Below are 22,570 nucleotides of genomic sequence, written 5' to 3'. Positions count from 1 at the left end.
ATTCTACAAACTACTGCTAGAGAAAAAATTGCTGTGTAGTACAGAATCACAGAATTAACTATGTTGGAAAAGATCTTGAAGATAATCCAGTCCAACCATTAACCTAACACTGACAGTTCCCAACTACACCATATCCCTCAGCGTTATGTCAACGTGACACTTAAACACCTCCAGGGATGGGGACTTCACCACCTCCCTGGGCAGCCCATTCCAATGCCTAACAACCCCTTCTGGAAAAACATGCTTCCTAATATCCAGTCTAGACCTTCCCTGGTGCAACTTGAGGTCATTATATCTTATCCTATCACTTGTTACCTGGTTAGAGGCTCATCCCCAGCTCTATGCACCCTCCTTTCAGGGAGCTGTAGAGGGCCATGAGGTCTCCCCTCAGCCTCCTCTTCTCCAGACTAAACACCCCCAGTTCCCTCAGCTGCTCCTCGTATGACCTGTGCTCCAGACGCTGCACCATCTCCGTTGCCCTTCTGTGGACACGCTCAAGTCATTCAATGTCCTTTTTGTAGTGAGGGGCCCAACACTGAATACAGGAATCAAGGTGCGGCCTCCCCAGTGCTGAGTCCAGGGGTAAGATCCCTTCCCTGTCCCTGCTGGCCATGCTATTGCTGACACAAGCCAGGATGCCATTGGCCTTCTTGGCCACCTGGGCACACTGCTGGCTCCTGTTCATCCGGCTGTTAATCAACACCCCCAGGTCCCTCTCTGACTGGCAGCTCTCCAGCCACTCCTCCCCAAGCCTGTAGCGCTGCTGGGGGTTATTGTGGCCCAAGGGCAGCCCCCGGCATTTGGCCTTATGGAAACTCCTCCAGCTGGCCTCAGCCCATTGCTCCAGCCTGTCCAGGTCTCTCTGCAGAGCCTCCCTACCCTTGAGCAGATCGACACTCCCACCCAACTTGGTGTCATCTGCAAACTGACTGAGGGTGCACTCAATCCCCTCGTCTAGATCATCAATAAAGATGTTAAACAGGAGTGGCCTCAAAACCAAGCCCTGGGGTACACCACTCGTGACCAGCTGCCAACTGGATTTAGCTCGGTTCACCACAACTCTCTGGGCCTGGCCATCCAGACAGTTTTTTTACTCAGCGAAGTGTGTGCCCATACAAGCCATGAGCAGCCATTTTTGCCAGGAGAATGCTGTGGGAAATGGTGGCAAAGGCCTTACTAAAGTCAAGTTAGACAACATCCACAGCCTTTCCCTCATCCAATAAGCAGGTCGCTCTGTCGTAGGAGATCAGGTTTGTCAGGCAGGACCTGTCTTTCATAAACCCATGCTGACTGGGCCTGAGCATCTGGTTGTCCCACATGTATTGTGTGATGGTACTCAGGATGATTTATTTACTACCAATTTATTTAAATGAAAATTTAAACATATTAAAGGAGTAGAAATGCAAGTCATTGAAGTTTGTCACTTTGTATGTTACTGTATTATGGGGAATAGATGGAGAGCATATAAGCAATCACACTGTTAGTGTAACGAAGAGGACAACATTCACAGAAGAAATGGACGTGATAGTGGGATCTTTAAAATGGAGTACAGCTGTACAAATATCTTCTTTTGATACAGTTATACTAACATAATTAACAGAAATTTAGCAGACAAGTAACTTTCTCAATCTGTCTTACTTTGCACAAATTTGCTGTGTTCTTGAGCAAATTGGTAGTGTTTGAAGTAGATATTCTAACGAAAGGAGTTGGAATGAAAATAACATTGTATGCAGTGACAAATTTCGACTTAGTAACAGCATCACTGGTAGTGAAGGGTGTGCTTCAGCACTTGAAAATGATTTCTGCTTTTAATAGCCTGAAGCCTGAATCGTGGCAATCATCCCAAAAGTGTGTATTTAACAATTTCTCCCTTGGATATTCCTATTTTGATAGGAAGCCCAGTAGTGTAAAACCAAGAAATAGTTTGTTTAAAATAATTAGGTAATATTTGCTACGCTGTATCTTGGTTTTATAAGGACCTACATTAAAAAGAACCAAACTTGCTTCATAGGAAATCTGTGTGCAGACTAACAAAATACAGGGAAGTAAGTCAGTGTGCTTTTGGCTTGTCTAAAAGAGAGGAAGACAGTATTTTAGCTCTGGTAGGTAGGTTACCCATACTTTTTGACAAGCCACTGAAAAATGTGTGCTTCTTACATTTGGAAAAGTATATAAATTCATGTATTACCTCTGTTAGACTAAAAATTTTTTACCTGAATGCTAAAATTAAAACTGAATTAATGTGCCTTTTCCTTGTAGGTGGTTTTGCTTTTGTCTATGAAGCTCAAGATCTTGGAAGTGGCAAAGATTATGCTTTAAAGGTAAAGCAGATTTACTTAGCTACACGTTTATAAGGTCGTCTTGCTTGATGCTGTAGTACAGCAGTTAATCCTTGATGTATGCCACTGGATAAGTCATTTGGAAAAAAATCCAGAATGATAAAGCAGTGTTTGTAGCACACTGTATCTGTCTTCAGAGTGGTCAGTCTTGTTAGGACCCTGCACTTCATACTTAGATGCCAAAGATGGGAGTTGCTCTGTTAGGTACTACTGCTGTTTCTCTTCATTTGGTCTAGGAATTCATGACTATGCCCCAAACATTTTGTTGTATGGGTAAAAGGAATCTCTCCTAGTTATCTCAAGTGGGGTACAGGATTATTTTCACTCCTCAGAATCAGACTTAGCCTACTGATTGACCTACCAGAGTAAGTTTCATCAGTATTAAAAATAGTGCTCCACCCTTTGACTCATTGATCAAATGTTTAGCTTGGCACTCTTCAGGGACACTCCTGCATTTTTTTCTGAGGGCTTATAATTATCATGTAAGAGCTGCAAAACTGAACTATTATGGAAAGGACAATAAAGTGAAGTCACTTTGTCATATTTTGTTGCAAAAAAAAGTCATGTCACTTGTGTTCACCAGAAAAATGGCTTCATTTTTGGAGTTAGGGATGCTCTGTGGCTGTAGCAGTATGAAGATACCTATCTTGAAGAGAAAGTGAAAAGGGTAGTAGTGTGAGAGTTGTAAAGAGGTAGGTGGCATTACACCACCAGTAATTACTTGGTCTGGTTTCTTCCTTTTTATACCATGTCCTACAGTAACAAAACATGTGATGAAACCCATACAGTGTGTGTATTTAAAATGTCATCTAGAAGTAGCCCCATTTAAAAATAACAGAGAAAAGGTGAACCATTGCTGTACTTCCTCTGTTTTGCAAAACTGGTCTTTTGTAGCAAATGCTCAGGTTGATTCTAGTCAATTGTTGACTCCAAATACAGTGATATTGGAAATAGTAATGCTTGGGTTTGATGCTGATTACTTAGGTACCATTGAAAAAGTTAGACTACGTAATTTGGAGAAGTTTTGGTTGGAGTAGGTTGAAGGTTGTTCTTAAAGATTTGAGGCAGTAGATGAATCTCTTAGTCAGTGCACAATGCTGTAGCCAGGAGACTTAAGTGTTTTATAGAACAAAAAATTCTCAGAGCAGTTTCTCTGTCAAAGGTTACAACTCCTCTGCTATCATTAAACATGAACAGTACAGCTAACTGGAAAACTGGATATTTATGGCAGTATGCTCCAATGGTACAATAAGCCTGCTGTGTTTACTGTCCCATCACAGCTCTTTAGGTATTTGACTGTAGCTTATCCTTGTGTTCTGGAAAAAAGTGTTCTGTGCACTGCTTTTCTGTAAGTTTTGGGAACTGTATCTTCTAAAATATTCTGTTTTCTGACAGCGATTGTTGTCTAATGAAGAAGAAAAGAACAAAGCCATCATTCAGGAAGTTTGTTTTATGGTATCCTTTTTTGGAACATACTTTAATGTTTTGATGTAATTGCCTGATACCAAACATTTCTGAGAAACTGAGGACTTCTCTACAGATTATGTTATTTCCATGCCATACGCTGCTTAAAAGGAGTGACATTTTGAGAAAGATGTGGCTTCCTGGATTGCCATGCATCTGGCATTGGCATCAACATCCATCAAATTCCGTTCTTTATAAATTGCAGGAATTTAATATGTGCAGATGACTTTTGTAGTTAGTGTAGACGTTGTCAGGTATTTTGTCTAGCAAGAAGTAAAATTCTTATTTGAGCTTTCTTGCAGTCCTCTATGGTCAAGAGACCTTTGGACTATTTAGATAATACTTAGCTCTTAAGTAGACTTCCCTATCATGCACTGCATTTATTGCCTTTTTGACTATTCAAAACTTTGTTTTTACCCTCAGTGTTTCTTAATTTCTGTATCATATTCATCTGGCTTTAGAAAGTAATACAGAATATTAAGGAAGGAATTTCAGCAGAATATATATATCAAAACAAGGTATTTCTCTGTCATTGCTGTCCTTTTCATATTCAGTGTTGTTAGATGGAAGGGTATAATGTAATCTCAAAGTGTTTTCAGTCCTTGGCATTAGTAAGGTTAATGTTTGCTCCCCAGCATTGTCTCCGAGTCCCTCAGTTTGTTTCAAGAGTCAGCGTGGCTGTGGTATGCTGCAGTTTTGTTTTCCGTTCTTGAGTATTCAGCTTTGTTTTGAAGTTACCAGGCAAAACCACTGATCTTAATTTAAGATACTTAAATATTTATTTCTATGATTACTGAAATATTTGGCAAAATCTTGCACTAAACATGGTTCGGTGGAAGTACATTTGCAAAGTGGGACTATCAACAGCACTGTGCGTTCTCTTATCTATTCTCACTGTATCTTACCAGGAGTAAAGTAGTCAATGTTCTTTGGATGTTTTTTCACAGCTCAGGCTCACTAAAGCATATACAACATGAGCAAGGGTTAACTGTTACTAACTTTGCAAGATATAATTGCGAAATGAAAGTAATTTCTGCAGATCTGAGTGAAAAGTTATGAAGAGATGCCTAAGATATAAAATAGTACTTTGGATATTCTAGTTTGCTGCATCCAACTTGCTTATTTTTTTTTATAGCTTTGTTTTACTTATGATGCCTTTGCTTTTTTTCTTTTCAGACTATGTGAATGCATCTTATAAATTTGTGTGTTTGTCTCATAGACATGACTGTATATGACCAAGGTGATACACATCAGGGACAACAGAAACAGCTATAATGCAGTATAACTTCCACTGATAGGAACTGAGATTACTTACATTTTATTCCCCTTTATATAGTTCAGAAATGATATCTTGAATTTTTGAACTTGAAATGAAACATGACAAAGGGTTAAGTATGAGGAATTATTACTACTGATGGGAAGATAAGTTCCTTTGGTTTTTTAAGAGCTTGTATTTGTTTTGAACTTTATTTTAAATACTTAAAATTGAAACATAACATTTAATAGCATAGCATGTTTTGGAAAGACAGGTCTTGATACAATAGCCTTGTCTTGATCAGCCAGGTAGAGAAGCAGCTGATAATTAAAAGGTTTCTCTGGTACTTGTGCTGATGTCTTGAAGTCATTGCCAAAAGACAAAAAGAAGTAATTAGGCTTGTTAATAAAGTCCAGTTTCCTCAGAGCCTTAATCACAAGGATTCTTTTTTAATGTTTCATTTTGACTTTTTATTACATTATTTTCAGTGGCTTCCCTTGAAGTCTGTTGTTTTTTTTTCAGCTGAGGTATGGATTTACCTGTTCTACTTAGTATTTTAATTGCAGCAGCTGTAATGCTTTCTGTGACTTTAAGTTAATATTTCAAGTGAGATGCATGTGAGCTACTGCATACAATAGGATCAATAAACTTGGCAGTTGTCTTCCTTGAACATGTAATCTCCAGAAAAAACTTTCAGGTCATCCCAACATTGTCCAGTTCTGCTCTGCTGCATCTATAGGAAAAGAAGAATCAGACACGGGACAGGGAGAGTTTCTTCTGCTTACAGAGCTGTGTAAAGGTAAATTCTGTTTCTTTTCCCACCAGTGCATGTAGCTTCTGACAGCTGTTTTGCACAGGTTGCTTCACAGATGACTAGCTTTGAAAGCTTTTTAAAGACAGTGTAGTTCAGTGGAGAGAGAGTTCAATGTCATCTTATATGGGATAAGGGTCATGTTCTTTGAGACTACCGTTCAACTTGATCTTAAATATGGGATAATCATTAGGTTCTTAGTATTTGAGACTAGTTCTTCAGCACTGTAGTCTGTGTGGATTTTCCATTTTTCAGAATATCCATCTAATATTACAACTCCAGACTGCAAATCTTCCTTGCTGAGAAGACAGTTTGTCTATTCATGTCAGGCTTTCAGAATTTGTCATGCTCTGTATGCTTATGCAAATTTCTCTGCCTTCCTGCAGGACAGCTGGTGGAATTCTTAAAGAAAGTAGAATCCAAGGGACCTATCTCCTGTGACACAGTTTTGAAGATCTTTTATCAGACCTGCAGAGCAGTCCAGCATATGCATAAACAGAAACCTCCTATTATCCATAGAGACTTAAAGGTGTGTTACAATTTTTCAATAAAGGCTGGATTATTAAACAGCAAAGGAGCCTGGTGGGCTGAATCATTGTTAAGACTGTTGATCAAATATGGTGGACACGCTTGAGCATAGTGCTTACATATACTGCCTTGCTAAGACTACTGGCTGTCATCTTTTCAAACATCTTTTTCTTGTGCTTGTGATTAGTACTACCTGTACTCTTATCTGAACAAGCTGACAGAAAGATAGTATATATGGTTTGCTGACTAAGTTAGTCTTTAAGTAGTTTGCTTTTCATAAAATAACCAGTTATGAATTAGAAGTTGCTGGTTTAGGGTGAGCAGGTTTTCTAAATAGAATTAAAGCTTTGGAGAACAGAAGGTAATGTTGAATTCTCTATGAAAGATTATGTAGCCTTTGAGAATGCATAGTAAACAGTTTTAGAATTAATGACTTGCATTGCATTTTAGTGCTTGTTTTTAAGTTGAATTTTAAAATTTAGTAGGCATAATTCTTGATACATTTTATTTCTTAATTTTTCACTCTGTTAGCCTTTACCAATATGCTATAGGGTTATGCTATAGCAAGTGTTGTCCCCTTGGAAACTTTGAAGATCTGAAAGGACTTGGTCCGTGTTTGAATTTTGTATTTTGAGGGCGGGGGTTCACCTTTACATCTATGCTATATTTCAGATGAGGAATCTCTAATCATCAGTGAGATTCTGCTGTATTAGAAATATGTTTAAATCTAGTGGAAGGAGGTGGTCTTTGTAAACAAACAAAATAAGGGAAAGAAGACTCTTATTCCTGAAACAGTGTCTCAATTTCACATGTATGTCTGTTTCCTGCTTGATGTGATATCAGCTGAATATAAAAAAAAGGAAAACTTGTTTCTCCTTAACGATGTCTTTATTGCTTTGGGGAAAGGAAAATGAAACTGCTTTTTAAAAGTAAATATGTGCTAAATGTTTTCAACACTGTTATTGAAAGCTTTGATATTAAATATTAATATAGCCCCTCAGTATAAAAAACTTAGAGGCATTTTTTTTTTCCTTTTCAGTATTATTGAGCAGGTTTCCAGTTCATGGTAAAGAAATTTTAACCAGGCTGGGGTAGAACTTTCTTGGTGTTACTTGCTAGAATAAAATCTTTTATTCATCACTGAAACTTCTATACACCAGCCACCAGAAGAGCTTGTAGAAAAGGTGCATCTCTTTTCTGAAGAAGGGGTAAAAAAAAATTTAAAAATAAATATACAATTTCTTATATAGCCAGCTTCATAAAAGTCGAGCTAATGCTGCAATTCAAGGTCTATTTTCTCTTGTCAAGAAATGTATGCTCCTGGCAGAGATAAAATACAGGAAAAGGCAGGAATGTGGTTTCATGTTGGTTTTATGATACAGGGACTGCAAAGCAAGATTATAAGATAGTTGTGCTGTAATAAGCAGAGACCTTGCTACAACCAGGAAGCGAATAGGGGTCATGGACATGTGCTATGTTTTCCAGAAGGCTGAACTTATGTCAGCAGCATAAACAACTGTAGGTTGAAGTTTTGAGCCAACTTCAAATGAGACCTGAGATGCCACTGTAGCTTTTGGGGAGGCGCGTAGTAGAGTGGAGTCCTAACAGGTTTTTCTCAACTATTTTGACTAAAAGTTTAAGATTTCATGCATTTCTACAGCACAGCTTAAAAGCAGGTTCACCTTTGTAGTGGCGGCTGTCTCTGTCCTACTGTGGTTCCCTTCTCTTGTTTGTCAGTATAGTGCATTCCTTGTTCCTGAACCCCTCTGGATGAAGTTCGCACTTAACGTGTGCATACAACACTGTAAGAACCCAGCTAGTTACAAGTTGTAAAAATTCTAAGCTAGTTAGAGGGAGATTTGTAAAATACCAGTGCTTCTCTGATATTTTAATTGTCTGAATTTAATCTTTTCAGGATTTGCCATGCAGCACACAACTAGTCTGCATAACACAGGTCGTAGAGCTTGTAAAAATCTGAATAATCAACTGGAATGTTTTACATTATTGGCAACCTTTACTGAAACACGAAACCCAGAACATATGTGCACAGAAGCTTAATTTCTTGGTCTTACTGTGGCCATTTTTAGTATATAAATTTGACATTGAATGCCCACCGTCTTACTGTACATGGAGATAAGCAAAGGTTATCTGTCCAACAGAAGGGAATTTAGATTAATCATTGAGATCAATACTCTAACCATATCATTAACACAGCTTATGTCTTTCTGCAGGGTAGTCAAAATTAATTTTATGGTGGAAGTTGCAAGTAAATGGACCACTAAGGGAGGCTAGTAGGATGTTCTGCAAAACTGAAATTTTACAGAAGGAAGTCCAGAGATGTTGTGGCTTCAAAGGGAAAGGGAGGACAAACCTAGTTATCTGAAGTGTGGTGTTGTAGTTTTACTAATATGCCTCTTTTACATCTTTTCCTGACTTCATACAGAGGTACAAATTTTCTTTTTCAGCTCTTCTGTGGTTATGATCACGTGATACTTCTGCCCAATACCTATTTTCACCCTCCCCTTAAGTTTCTCCATTTCACTTAGCAATCTAGGAATGTTGGATTTTATGAAGTAGAAAGAGGGAGGGATGATGATGAACTAACTATTCAGGCAGCACATGGTCCTCAAATAGTTAGTTTCTGTTTCTGCACAGGATTATGGCTGCCTCTTTCTGGGTGTCCCACAGCAGCCTGCTTCTACTAGTACCTTCCTGTTTTGTCTACAGCAGTCATAACCTCCACTCCACTGCAATTAAGCTAACAGTGTTCCATTTTATGTATGCAATCACTTGGATTCCAAGATACTGCTTTTGAAAGTCGTCCTCTGAAAACCTGTCCCCTTCTTTCCTGGGGTGCATTTCCTGTTCCCTTGAATGTTTCCTCTTCATACTGGTTTTGGCTCTTCCTCTTAAAAATTGGCATATTGCTACCATATACATCTATAGTACTGTCTGAAATCGTTGTGCTCTTGTGAACAACATTCTGGGCTAAAGTGAGTATTTTTTTATATATATGAACAAGTGAGTTTGATTAAAAGCATGTGTGTTAGTGTACAGAAAAAAAAATCTTTATTATTCTGTCTCCTTTTGAAGGTGGAGAACTTGCTCATTAGTAACCAAGGGACAATTAAACTTTGTGACTTTGGCAGTGCAACAACTATAGCTTACTGTCCTGACTACAACTGGTCTGCACAAAAGAGAGCATTGGTTGAAGAAGAGGTGAGGCTATTTTAGTGATATTAAGATTAATCACAACAAGCAGATTCATTTAACTGTTACTGCTAATCTGATATTGATTCATGGGACTTGTAAGACAACTGAAGGTTGCAGTGTTTTTGTAAGCACTGGTTTTGTATTTGTGTTCCAGAGTTCAAACAGTGTCTACAGTTACAATCATACCTTGTGTTCTGTAGCTGTGTGTACAAACACTGCTTCAACTTGAGCAGTGTCCCTTCTGCAATCTGGTATGAAAACAGAAGGGATTGCTAGAGCGTATTCTAATTGCACTCTTAACAGGATTAAAAAAATTAGTTATGTCGAAGTGATTCCCACCTTCGCATCTGTTTTTCTCATTTGAATGATATATGAAGAAACAGCAAGTCTGCTCAGCAGAATTTGAATAGGCAGTGCCCCTAGGACTACAGTGACAGTTGCAAGCACACACTGGATTTTGCAAAATGCATTTTTTCTTAAAGGCTGAGAGTAATGCTGGCAAATTTAATTTAATACATCAGCTGGATTCAGACTTTTAAGTATGGAGAAATACAGTGACACTTGAAATTCATGTGTATGACTTGTGATAGCATGAGTCTCTAAACTCTCCTTGGTTTGGAATCCAGCATCCTTGGGGAGCATTCCGTTGGTCTGTGGAGAAGAACAGATGATGTTGTGCCACTGTCTTGTATAGTCTATGCAAAAAGATTGTACAAAATGTCTCTTCAGGGATCCTTGTGAACATAGCTTAACTCTTTGGATGTATCTGCACTGTCATTAAGTATGATGAGGAAGTGAGAAATAGACATTGGAGTGTGAATTCACTTTGTGGTTTATTGTTTTTTCTGTATTTATGTCTATATGCCTTTTTGCTTCATATAGAACAGTCATTTCGTGCTTTGCAGAAGGACTCTTGAATATCACAGTATTACTTATTTGAATACTGCTGTCTTTATACGGCCTTAGAGTAAAGCTGTAGTGTTTACTGCAGGATTCAATTGATGGCTTCTGCCTTCAGTATTTCTGAAATTAATTTTAAAAGTTAGAATGCTATCCATTCTACATGGAGAGCTCTTTCCTTGGTTGAATGCAGTTACAGCTTATTCAAGTTTCTGTTTCAAGAAATTCTGTCTTCTGCAGATCACAAGGAATACAACGCCAATGTACAGGACACCAGAGATGATAGACTTGTATTCAAATTTTCCAATTGGTGAAAAACAGGATATTTGGGTAAGAAATTTTTCTCTTGCTATATCACAGCTGCCTATATCATGGTGAAATTGATTTTGCAGTCTTGATATTAATTTGTTGATTAAATAAAAGCACCAAAATAAACACTGGATAGATTGTTTTATATCAAAATAAAAAATTTGTAGGAACTGTGTATCTAAATATTAAAAGAATAGGATATAACATTTGAGGTTTCTCCCAGATTTAGCTTAAGTTTCACTATGAGAGGCAATGTTCCAACTTCTTGGGCATTCAGTAGAGCTGTTGCTTAGTTGGAGCTTGCCATGATAGAGACAGAATACTTACAGTGCTTTGATTCAGATTCTTGCCTTGCATACTCTGCATTTAATTCTTGGACAGCCTATTGCTGAGTTTGAAATGGTTATGTCTAGGTATTTATCTAGATAAAATACAGACAGATAGCAAGGATGAGAATGATGCAGAGATTGTTCATGCTTTGTAGTCTGGAGAAGAGGAGGCTGAGGGGAGACCTCATCGCCCTCTGCAGCTAGCTGAAAGGAGGTTGCAGAGAGCTGGAGATGAGCCTCTTTAACCAAGTAACAAGTGACAGGACAAGAGGGAATGGCCACAAGTTGCACCAGGGAAGGTCAAGACTGGATATTAGGAAGCATTTTTTTCCAGAAGGGGTTGTTAGGCATTGGAATGGGCTGCCCAGGGAGGTGGTGGAGTCCCCATCCCTGGAGGTGTTTAAGAGTCGGGCTGACATAGCGCTGAGGGATATGGTGTAGTTGGGAACTGTCAGTGCTAGGTAAATGGTTGGACTGGATGATCTCCAAGATCTTTTCCAACCTAGACCATTCTGTGATTCTGTGTATAGAAAGGATGATAAATTGTTAACACTGACTAGAAAAACTGTAGCCAGGATTAAAGGTAAACATTAAATCCTCAGTTGTACCTTTTTTCAGTTGTGTAATACTGTAATAGTACTGAGGTAGTACCCAGTGACTTTGTGTTTGGGGACTTAAGTTTTGGATATTTTTTAGAGGCAGGTGTCAGGCCGTTCAGCTGTTACCTGTATTGGCAGTGTGTCAAAAGACAAATCAAGAAATTGTAATACTGGTGTTTTAAAAGACCAATTTCCATCCCCACAAATGTCTCCTTGAAGCACAGGATGAAGATAAACAAATCTTCTGAGACTGTTTGTAAGAAAAACATGTTAAAGAACAGGATTCAGTGTCTCAGGAAGACTACTCAGCTTTGTATACTGTGGAATTCATAAAATGGACTTACTATAATTTTTAAAATGTCAGGAATAGAATAATCCCTGAACCTGAAAACTTCGATGAAAGGGAAAAAACCCATAAATCTTTTTAGTAACGGTATGGCTGATTGGAGCTCTCTATTTGACATGCCAAACAAATGAATGTTTCAATAAGTGTTCTGTCTCCTGAGAAACATCAAGACTAATTATTTCTGAAGGAGTGTGAAGCTGAGCTCTAAAGTGCTGGGAATACAGCTGAATGAGTCAGCAGCTAATGACTGAAACCTGTGATTTGTAAGCAGTATTAGGAACCTAGGAATCAATTTCATAATCTAAAAATCTGCTTTAAAAATAATTGCCTGAATTAAAGACAGCACAGGCAAGAAGAACCAGCCAATGGGTTTATGAATCAGAAAATTTTTATTTATAAACCTCTAAAATTCTGTGATAAGCTTCACACATAGGTGGGTGCTGCAGAACTCCTTTTGTCCATGGCTTTGGGAACCTTCCAGCTTCCTGTAAGACCATGATACTGTCTGTCACAGGATATGAGATAAGGTGTGGATGTACAAGATAAGGTGTTTCTTTATGCTTGGGTCAATATCCTTGTATAAAGTTGCAACACTCCTTTGAGTGGCAGAGGAGGAAGAGGACAGAATTGTACCATGATCTGCTCATGTCCCTGTCCAGGACTGTAGCTGTCAGACAGGAGAACCAGTAACTGAAGCAGCCATCAGTAGCCCCTGCCTCCCTGCCTGAGGCTCTGCCAGTCTCACACCAAGGCTATCCATTCCATGCCCCCCTGATTTCCTCCCAGCTGGTGGCTGGTCACAAGTGTCCCCCAGGGCTTGGTGTCGGGGCTGCTCCTGTTTAACATCTTTATTGATGATCTTGATGAGGGGATCGAGTGCACCCTCAGTTTGTAGATGACACCAACTTGGGTGGGAGTGTTGATCTGCTCGAGGGTAGGGAAGCTTTACAGAGGCATCTGGACAGGCTGGAGCGATGGGCTGAGGCCAATTGTATGAGACTTAACAACGGTCAGTGCTGGGTCCCGCACTTGCCCCATGCACTGTTACAGGCTGGGGGAGGTGTGACTGGAAAGCTGGTGGGTAGAAAAAAACAGTATGACCAGGTGGCCAAGAAGGCCAATGGCATCCTGGCTCTTATCAGAAATAGCGTGGCCAGCAGGGACAGGGAAGTGAGCATTCCCCTGTACTTAGCAATAGTGAGGCTGCACCTTGAATACTGTGGGTTTTGGGCTTCTCACTACAAGCAATATGTTAGGAATGGAGAAAGTCCAGAGGAAGAGCAACAAAGCTGTTGTAGGGTCTAGAGCACAAGTCCTGTGAGGAGTGGCTGAGGAAACTGGGGTTGTTTAGCCTGGAGGCCACGGGAAGACCTTACTGCTCTCTACCACTATGTGAAAGGAGATAGTAGCGAGGTGGATGTTGGTCTCTTTTCTCAAGTAGCGAGGGATATGATGAGATGAAATGGCTGCAAATTATGCCAGGGTATGTTTGGATTTGATATTTTAAAAAATTTCTTCATTGAAAACATTATCAAATATTGGAACAGGCTGCCCAAGGAAGTGTGTGGGTTGCCATCTCTGGAGGTATGTAAAAGGTGTGTGTATACATGGTGCTTAGGGACATGGTTTGGTGGTGGACTTGGTAGTGTTAGGATAATGGTGGGACTTCATGACTTATGGGTCTTTTCCAGCCTAAATGATTCTATGAAATATTTCTGCATTTATCTCTGTGTAGGCTCTGGGCTGTATCCTGTATTTGCTGTGCTTTAGGCAACATCCATTTGAAGATGGAGCAAAACTTCGCATAGTCAATGGGAAATATGTCATCCCACAAAATGACAACCGCTATTCTGTGTTTTATGATCTAATTCGTAAGTTTACAATGTTTATTTAATTCAGTGTCTTTATGGATGCATTTTATTATTGACAGTGTTGTGTTACTGATAGTTAAATGTTATTGACATGTAATGGTGAAAAAATTTAGCTGCAACAACTTAGTTTTAATAAAAATTTTAATCTATCAAAAAATTTGGAGACAGTAAATGAAACCTTTGGGTGTTTCAGTAGTGTTGCCTGTCTTGCTTAGGATCTGAATTAGTCCATAATATTATCCATACTAGTGTCTTGATTTAGTTTCTTTGAATGTGCTTTAAAAATTCTATTTTTTTAGATTACTGGAAACTTCAGTTACAGTGCCAGAAATACGTCTCCAAGTCCAACACTGTTAGATATAAAGTTTTTTCTGATGTTATTCATTAATTGATTCTAAAGTGTATTTTTTGAAATATTTTTAACCCTAAATGGTATTTTTCATGTATACCTGTTATGACAATGATCTTGGATATGGAATTAGTTCTTGCTCCACACTGTTCATGTATTTGATGCTTATTGCACTGCAATCCACTGTAGAAATTATGAATATCTGCTTGGAGAAAAGCCCTGACGGTTTGTTACATGGTCTGTATCTCCTTTTTTAGGCTCCACTTTGAAGGTGAACCCAGAGGAGAGATTGTCAATCACTGAACTTGTGAATCAACTGCAGGAGGTTGCAGCAGCTAGGAATGTGAATCCTAAATCTCCCATCACAGAGGTAAAGATGTCTTATAAGGAGTATTATTGATTAGGTCTCCTTTCTCTCCTCTCTTATCTAGTGACTGTGAGTTTAATAGCAGGTATCAGAGCAGGTCTGGCTTCTTAGTCTTTTGAAAGTTTCACACTGCCTTGTTTTGAAATTCAGTTGAGTTGATCTGCATCACTTGAAGGATCTTTGAAAAATGTGATTTTTAAAGCACAGAGCTTGTGAGACATTAAAGGAAACTAGTTGTAGTTCTAACTACTCATTGAAAAACTTCTCATGATCTTGGGTCGTTCTTTAGTATGCAAGTGATCTGTTTGGCATACTACATTTAATCATAATTAACTTGCATAGAAAAATCTTGTATATGAAGGCTCTGCCTTCACTAACTTGAAACCCACTTAGGTGTCTTCTGTTCAATGCTTAATTTGCACAATACTGCAAGGGAATCAATTAATCTGTCTTCCTGGCTTTTTCCTGAGGTTCAGCTTGTTTGTTCTCACCAAGTAAAAGTAATTTACAAAGCATAAGCAGTTGGCTAAATTGGCAAGAAAATACTCATAGTGGGTATTAATCTTCTCAGCTCCTAGAACAAAATGGAGGCTACGGAAACAGTGCTCAGCCTCGGACATCTGTGACCTCTGTTTCACAGAGCTCTAAGCCTGCAGGACAGCTCAACAATATGTACAATGCAGGTAAGTGCAGGAGACATCATCTTAAGGTAGAAGCAATTGCATATCTTCTGTGTGGAAAAAAAAATAAAATTATTTGGTGATTTTAGACATTTTGCCGAAGGATTAGCTTTTTTGCATCTATAATCACTGTTTCTAACCTTGTTTTAATATTTGCAGTGTTTGATTGTATGTTGATACATGTAAATGTGAATTTCTCAGGTTCTTTGCTGAGCAAGATAAAATTGGTTTCCTGTGTAAAATAATAGAAACTAAAATGCATTACTGGCCTGTAGATGGAGGAGAGTTGAAATAAGTGAACTGAAACTTGATGAAAGTGGTGGATACAATAAGCAGTAATGTTCTTAAGTACAAGAGTTGCAGAGAAAGTAGTCTTCCAGTTATGACAGATGAATAAAAATGTCTTATTTTAAACCCCAAACTTTCTGAATCAGTGAGGCAAGTATATTTGACAGTGTCTTGTGTAAAGAGGAGAATTTGAGGATTGTAAAATTAAACAATCTTCTCAGAAGTGCTGTATTTAAACTGACACCTTGTTATTTTGTGGCAGAAGTTACTAAAATCAGTACATATCCTAAGTTTGTGCACAATATTGGGTGTTTAGTGTAAGAAAGTGACAGTTGTCATCTTCCGAGAAGAACTGCTTAACATCAGATATGTTGCAATTTAAAAAGATAGCAGCCATTCTGTAGCTTTTGGTATGAGTTTATGCTAAAACAGCCTTGGTGTCTAATGGCTGAGGTAGTCCAGTAAAGAAATGCAGAGGCAATTGGAGGGATTTTGACTATGGACTACAGTAGTTCATTAATGTTAAGGAGTCACTGACCTGACATGTATTTATTTCAGTCAGTGAAAAGACTGTATGAGGAAGAAATACTTCTGTAAGCATCTGAGATCTTTAAAAAAGGAGTTTTGACCCCCTGTGATAACTTGACGTACATATAACAGAGTGATCATAGTCTAAAGCTATTTAGTTTTGTCAATTCCAAAAGATTCATGTCTGACAGTCTCAAAAGGAAGGAACAACAGCCTATTGGCTATCCAGTCAGTACTTTCAGAAATAGTCATAGCTGGTACTGCCTGGAGCCCAAATAATTATGGGAGTGTTCTGCAAGGACGACTTCAGAAGATGGCTGCACCATAGGACATCAGTGGTGAGGAGGAGTTGTGGTTCCATCTGAGGAAAGACAGTAATTGGACTAGCAGTGCTAAACTGAGTCAGTCAAAGCACTTCTTCACAATGACACAGTTAAAAGCTGACATACCCATTCTGTAAAAACAGAAAATGCAGAGTTCGTCCAGTTGAAATTCTTGCACTTAAGCTTCAGTTTTCTTTACTATATTGATAGGATTATTTGCATCTAATTTTGTATTAAAAGGCAATTTCTGCACCCATTTTATCATATATGAATATATCATGTGTGAATATGGACCACTTCAATTAATGTAGAACATATCAAGGGAAGATTTCATACTGTATTCGATTTTTCTTCCAGCTTGATATTTCTTGTTTGATATTTCTTATGCTGGCAAAGGATATTAATGTTCCAGGGAAACTTTTAAAATGGGGCAATATTTACAGGAGTAATGTTATCTGGATATCAATTTCTGTGGAAGAATCCAATTTACTAATGGGATTATAAACAAATGAATGCCTGGCTATCTGTTTTGTGAAAGAACGAGTAGTGTTTGTATACAATCATAGTAATAGGGAAGTTGTGCTGGGATGCTGCGCTATCATCTGTGATGTGCTTAAATAGCTTAGTTATGCTAGGTGCTTTTGAATCCTTGCATTAAAATGTCTCTGGGCATGCCTAAGTAGATTTGCTAGTGATAAGCTGCACTTTAAGAGGCTGATACTAAAGAAAGACAGCATTTTTTTGCACTGGTAATGCAAAACAAATGTTTTCAGAAATTTATTACCTTGTTTTCTCTTAAATGCAGGGTCAATTAAACGTGTTAAGTAGTTAGATAGTACCTTCTGACTGCAGGAAGTAACTCCTTCAGGCATAGTTCATAGTTAAGGAGAACTTGAGAACTGTAAGCCTTACAGCAAGGTGTAGCCTGTAAGTTTGTAGTCAACTTGCTTTAGTATAGAGCCCATTCCAGAATATGACTTAAAGTACAATTATTTTTATTCGACTACTCTAGGCCTGACCATTGCGGAATGTGACCAGACTTATGGAGGGTTCTTTGATATTCTGAGGGGTGGAACAGAGCGATTTTTCACTAATATTAAGGATACATCTTCTAAAGTTATCCAGTCTGTGGCCAAGTGAGTAGAAAAAAAAAAGTGCTGGTAAGAGTTCTAAATGAAGGGTTAGTAACTTAATCCAAAAATAATCAAATTCGGCATATTTTTCCAAGTATGAGCTCTAATAGCTGGTTACTAGCCCTGAGATTTTGTGAATGATACTAATATAAAAGTTACTTTAGCAATCATATACTGGAAATAAGTGTTGGAGGTGAAAGCCTGTCTGTAAGTACTACTTTCTGTATTTTAGATACTGAAAGCTTGGGAGAGATGGGCAGGTGGGGGCTGGAGCAGGGCAGAAGGATATGGAATAAGACTGTCATGGTTCAGAATGAATTAATTGAATTAGGTCCTCCATGAATAAGGAAGAAAAAACCACTGAGTTGTGAAAGGTACAAATAAAGGGACTGGAGGTGAGAAGAAAAGCTGCTTGTGGAATCTTACACCCTTTGCCCTATGTTACATTAAAGAACTCTGTCCTGTTTTGATGCATGGGTTCTCAAATACCTAGTGTGTGATTACTTTTTTCTAATCAGATTTTTAGTCCCATTCGAATGTTTCTGGTACCTCTATATGATCAATATTAATCAGTCTGTATGATTCATACATTTTTAACTCATAATAAAATTTTAGGCAATGTAAAAATTTTTTTCTTGGAAGAGCAGGTAAGTCACTACTGAATACCATGACTGAACCAGAGCTTCCTAATGAGTACTGACCTTGTCCCTCATTGTAGGGGTTGTGGCCCTTTAATTGGGATACTGCACTGTGGCTTGTGAAATGTATTGCTTGCAATATATTTTTCTGTCACTGAGTGTAATTTGTAATGATCAGAAGTTCGATCTATAGATTTTAGATCTCTGTAGCCTCTTCAAGTGCATTTTTAGCTGTTTGCTCTTAACACCTTGTTAAACTTCCTGTGTGGCTTAGAAAGGCCAGGTCCTCTATGTTTTTTAAAATGTTACAAAAGCAATGCATCTTTGGTTTGACCTGAGGCTTTCTACAGAAGCAGTTGACGCAGTTGCATCAAACTTTTCACCCTTTGGGAAACTGCACTGACTCAAGAGAAGACAGGGAGATGTATGAAGGGAATGAACTGTTGCATGATGAAAAGCGTTGCCTTGCTAAGCATCTTAGCAGAACTGTAGGAATTCCATGTATCAAGTAACATGATGAGATGCAACTTTTAAGCAACTGCTCTCCATTTTATTTCTTTGGCATGTGCTGTCTTGCAGACCTCTGTTCTTCTCATGCCTGCTGCCACCTTCTGTGCAACTGATCTTCCTTTCCCCTCCTCTTCAGTCCTACTTCTGTTCCTTTTGTGGTACCTTGTTAAACAAAATTGACTCTGTAGTAAAAAGTGGGAATATTCTGCAGATTGCCTTTGACAGCTTTACTGTCCTGGGTTTGGCTAGGGTAGAATTAATTTTCACAAGCTGGGAAGTGGCACAGCCAGGATAGCTGACCTGAACTAGCCAGGGGATATGCAATACCATATGAGTTCGTGACCAGTATATATACTCTGTGTGTAGAATGGATTGTGACTGTGGAACGAGCTGGGTGTTGAGCGATTGCTTTGTGCATCACTCACTTCGTATATTACTCTATTATTGTTGTTGTTGTTATTACTATTATTATTTCTTCTCTCCTTGTATGTTGTCCTGTTAAACTGTTCTTATCCTCAACTCGGGAGTTTTTTACCTTTTTCTTTTGATTCTTCTCCCCATCCCACAGTGGGGGGAGTAGAGAGCAAATGTTGTATGATGCATAGTTGCCATCTAGGCCTAAACCACAACAGCTTTATTTATAAATTTGAAGGTACTTAACTCCCTTGTCTCAAATTCTGCCAGTTTTGCCTAGATTTAAGTCTTGCAGTGGAGAAATTACATTTCTTCATGACAGGTAATACTTTAATTTTTCTCTATCTTTGATAAAGGTATAAGGCCTGTTTTTTCATACCTCTTTCCTGTATTACCTCTTACTCTGATAATATGTTTTGATCGTACAGTACATGCTTCTGAAGTTAGCCCTGCACTTCACTTTCTTGTGCTTTTCTCTTTTCATGACTTTCTGGATGGTTGTGCCTTCATCAGTCAGTTAAGAAATTTCTTCTTCCTGCTCTTGCAAGCAGTTTCTTCCTTAAAGACCACTGGACATTGAATTATTTTCTTGAATTTCATTTCTGCTAGTTTATCCTTTTCTTGTAGTGATGGATTAGGACTGTCCAAAATTGTCATTTGAATGTGGAATGTCTTATGCTGTGCCTGCATCTTTTATTTCTCTGATTTAACAGGTGTGTATGACTTTTGCTTTGTGTGACTTCCTGTGGTTCCATCAGTGTATCGTGCAAGGAGCAAAACAGTGACTGTACATCCAACTGTATCTGTAGAGTTCATCTGGCATCTTCTGAAGTATAGGACAGGGAGTACTTGCTGTCAGGAAAGATGCTGTTCGGTTCACATGCTTTTTCTCTACAATTGTTTGTTTAGATTATGGTGACTACCCAAAATAAGTCTTGAATCTGTCTTATTCTTAGAGTTCTACTTCTGAATTGATAGTTAGTGTTCTGTGGCTGAACTATACGCTTGTCACTTCAGTTAGAATCCCTTTTTTGACAGAAATGAGAAGCTATGGTTGAGATGGAACTTGATGCTCTCAAGTACTGCACAGAGGCCCATGGCAAGATGATTTAAATTCAAATATGCCTTAAAACCTAAGGAACTGTTAGAATTCTCTAAAGTAATTCAAATATTATCTGGCATGACTCTTTACTTTGTGGTAGTGTTTGACCCAGTGTCAGGAATGCAGGTGCTGTTAGAGACATTTTAGTGTGTGTTTTGTGGAACTTATTAAATATTAGTCAAAAGCTCATTACTTTTTGCATCTTATTTGTATTAATTATGGAAAGTCACATGTGGGTATTTACTAGAATTGAGTAGCTTGTGAATGTAATTGTTTGACCTGGTTTTGGTTTGTAGCAATTAATGGATGGGAGTATTCTAATATTCAGATTAGATCAACAAGCCAGAGGCCTTTTCCAACTAATGGGGGATACAGCACTTCCATGGGCTGTGATGAACTGACAAGGTATGTTAAGTTACAGGATTCTTCATGAGGAGATCAGTCCCTCACAGATGTTTTGGGTTAGGCTGATTGAATCGGGGTTTATATTTAGGTACATCTGCACATTCTCTCTGACAGAGTCTGTGAGACTGTCAGATTCTTAAGCTGTGCACTAACATAAAAAAATCTTGGTTTTGTGGAGGACCATCTGTCTTCGTACAACTGCCTTTTTGTTTTCTTGTGTTATCTAAGTGAATTTGGTCATTGGATTGGGGAGTTAAAGAAAAAGAGGGAATGCACCAGGTACATAATTATACTAGTGAGAACCAGTTACTTCAGTACTTATTTTCCAGATAATATTGTTGATACTGAAAGAGAAACTCCACTTGTAATTTGCCAACATTTAGTGTCCCTCAGTTCTGTAATTTTCATTCCTTGATAAGGCTCCTGTCTATTTTGAGTCTTAACTGTATTTAACAGTTCACTGAAATAGCAAAACATGAATTAACATAAGCAGTACACAATGTACTTAATATTATGCTGGACCTAAGGTAGTTTCACGTTCTTTAGTATTTAACATTAACTGTTCTGGTGAGAGTCCCACCATTGGGTTTGTGCATTGTTAAACTATTTATGCTTTAAGCCAGTTGAAGTGTTAATTCTCTGTTTGTGTCTACTATAGGACATACCTTTGTGTCATGGTCATTCTCTGTCTTTACGGACTTGTGTTGTGGCTACAGCACATACCATCAGATAATACCTTTTCTGCTGTTGCATCCTTGACTGCCTTTCCAAAATTCTTCAACCAACATGAGAAGCAGACATTCTGGACAAACTAAAATGTCCTTTTCTTTTCATGTGTTTTCCTTACCACACTTAAACACTCCTTGAGCTGGAATCTTGTCATCTCATTAAGTAGGCTTTCTCCTTCCTACTTATCATTGCTTTTCTGAATTTATCTGCAGACAGACTTTTTCACTGAATCCAAGCTACAGTGGAAGAGTTAGTGTTCTGTAGTTACTACAAGAAAGTTACTTCTTTCTTTCCTATAGCTGCCTTTTTCTTAATTAAAATTTTGGTCTCTTTATCCTAATTGATAAATTCTGAAAAGTAAAACCCATGTCACAGGCTACTTGGGGCAGGAGAGTGAATGAGGACCATCTTGATTGTCCCCCAGGCCACCACACAGGTGTCACAATTTCTGTTCCAGGTTGAGAACAGTTCATAGTTTCATGAGAGAACACAGAGCAACAGAGGTTCAGCCCTCTATTGATACAAACTGACCTAAAAGAAAGTTATAGAGTGTATACACACTTAGAGCAGATACTCACTGCCATGTGATAGGGCCTGACAGGACAAGAGCAACAACTGCATGGAAGGGATCTTTGTTCCAGCAGGTGTAATGGTGTGTGACTGATAAATCAGTCTCAGCTGTGCAGCCTCAGTGTACCTCTGTTCAGCTTGTCCATCTCTTGCTTGAGATGCTACTGTACCCTTGACCAGCTTTAATCTTTTTGAGCTTTGCATCTGCGAAGATTACAGTTTTGATGCCAAAAACCGTATCTAAATCCAGTCTTCACTGGTACTGTTAACAACACTGTTATTGAAAGCAGCATGCAAAATTTATGATTAGTCTTGTTTTGCTTTGTCAGAACAGTTTCTTTCACTGAAGAGATTGTGATCTAGTAATCTAGGAAACAACTAGCTGCTTTTATTGCTAGCTTTCTTTGCTTCTAAGGTAGTCTTGATTCTGGTTTGATGCAGCATTAAGGCCTTATTGCATGGATCTTTGTGTTGCAATAGGTAGCTGAATGATTAATTCAGTTCTGTGAAGCAAAACCAAGTGGGAACAGATGGATGTGAATTTCAGTGCTTCATTTCTTCCAGGCTTTC

The 22,570-nt window shown here is 38.5% G+C and overlaps 1 protein-coding gene across 2 annotated transcripts in view; it reads left to right on the top strand.

Annotated features, from left to right (window-relative positions):
• The first annotated feature begins 2,261 nt into the window (after positions 1 to 2,261).
• GAK (cyclin G associated kinase) overlaps positions 2,262 to 22,570 on the top strand; it is a 63,073-nt gene continuing 42,764 nt past the window's right edge. For both annotated transcript variants that reach the window (XM_026866173.1, XM_026866172.1), the window contains exons 1-10: positions 2,262 to 2,321; positions 3,735 to 3,794; positions 5,743 to 5,857; positions 6,256 to 6,398; positions 9,491 to 9,616; positions 10,751 to 10,840; positions 13,829 to 13,964; positions 14,571 to 14,683; positions 15,252 to 15,363; positions 17,512 to 17,635. In XM_026866173.1, coding sequence (XP_026721974.1) covers positions 3,792 to 3,794; positions 5,743 to 5,857; positions 6,256 to 6,398; positions 9,491 to 9,616; positions 10,751 to 10,840; positions 13,829 to 13,964; positions 14,571 to 14,683; positions 15,252 to 15,363; positions 17,512 to 17,635 — 962 coding nt within the window. In that variant the 5' untranslated portion in view covers positions 2,262 to 2,321; positions 3,735 to 3,791. The remainder of the gene's footprint in view (positions 2,322 to 3,734; positions 3,795 to 5,742; positions 5,858 to 6,255; positions 6,399 to 9,490; positions 9,617 to 10,750; positions 10,841 to 13,828; positions 13,965 to 14,570; positions 14,684 to 15,251; positions 15,364 to 17,511; positions 17,636 to 22,570) is intronic.

Source organism: Athene cunicularia, assembly GCF_003259725.1.
Source record: "Athene cunicularia isolate RWA chromosome Z unlocalized genomic scaffold, athCun1 chrZ_part2, whole genome shotgun sequence".
Lineage (NCBI taxonomy): Eukaryota > Metazoa > Chordata > Aves > Strigiformes > Strigidae > Athene > Athene cunicularia.
Note: the sequence above shows the minus strand (reverse complement) of the source record. Positions and strands in the feature narration are given on the sequence as shown.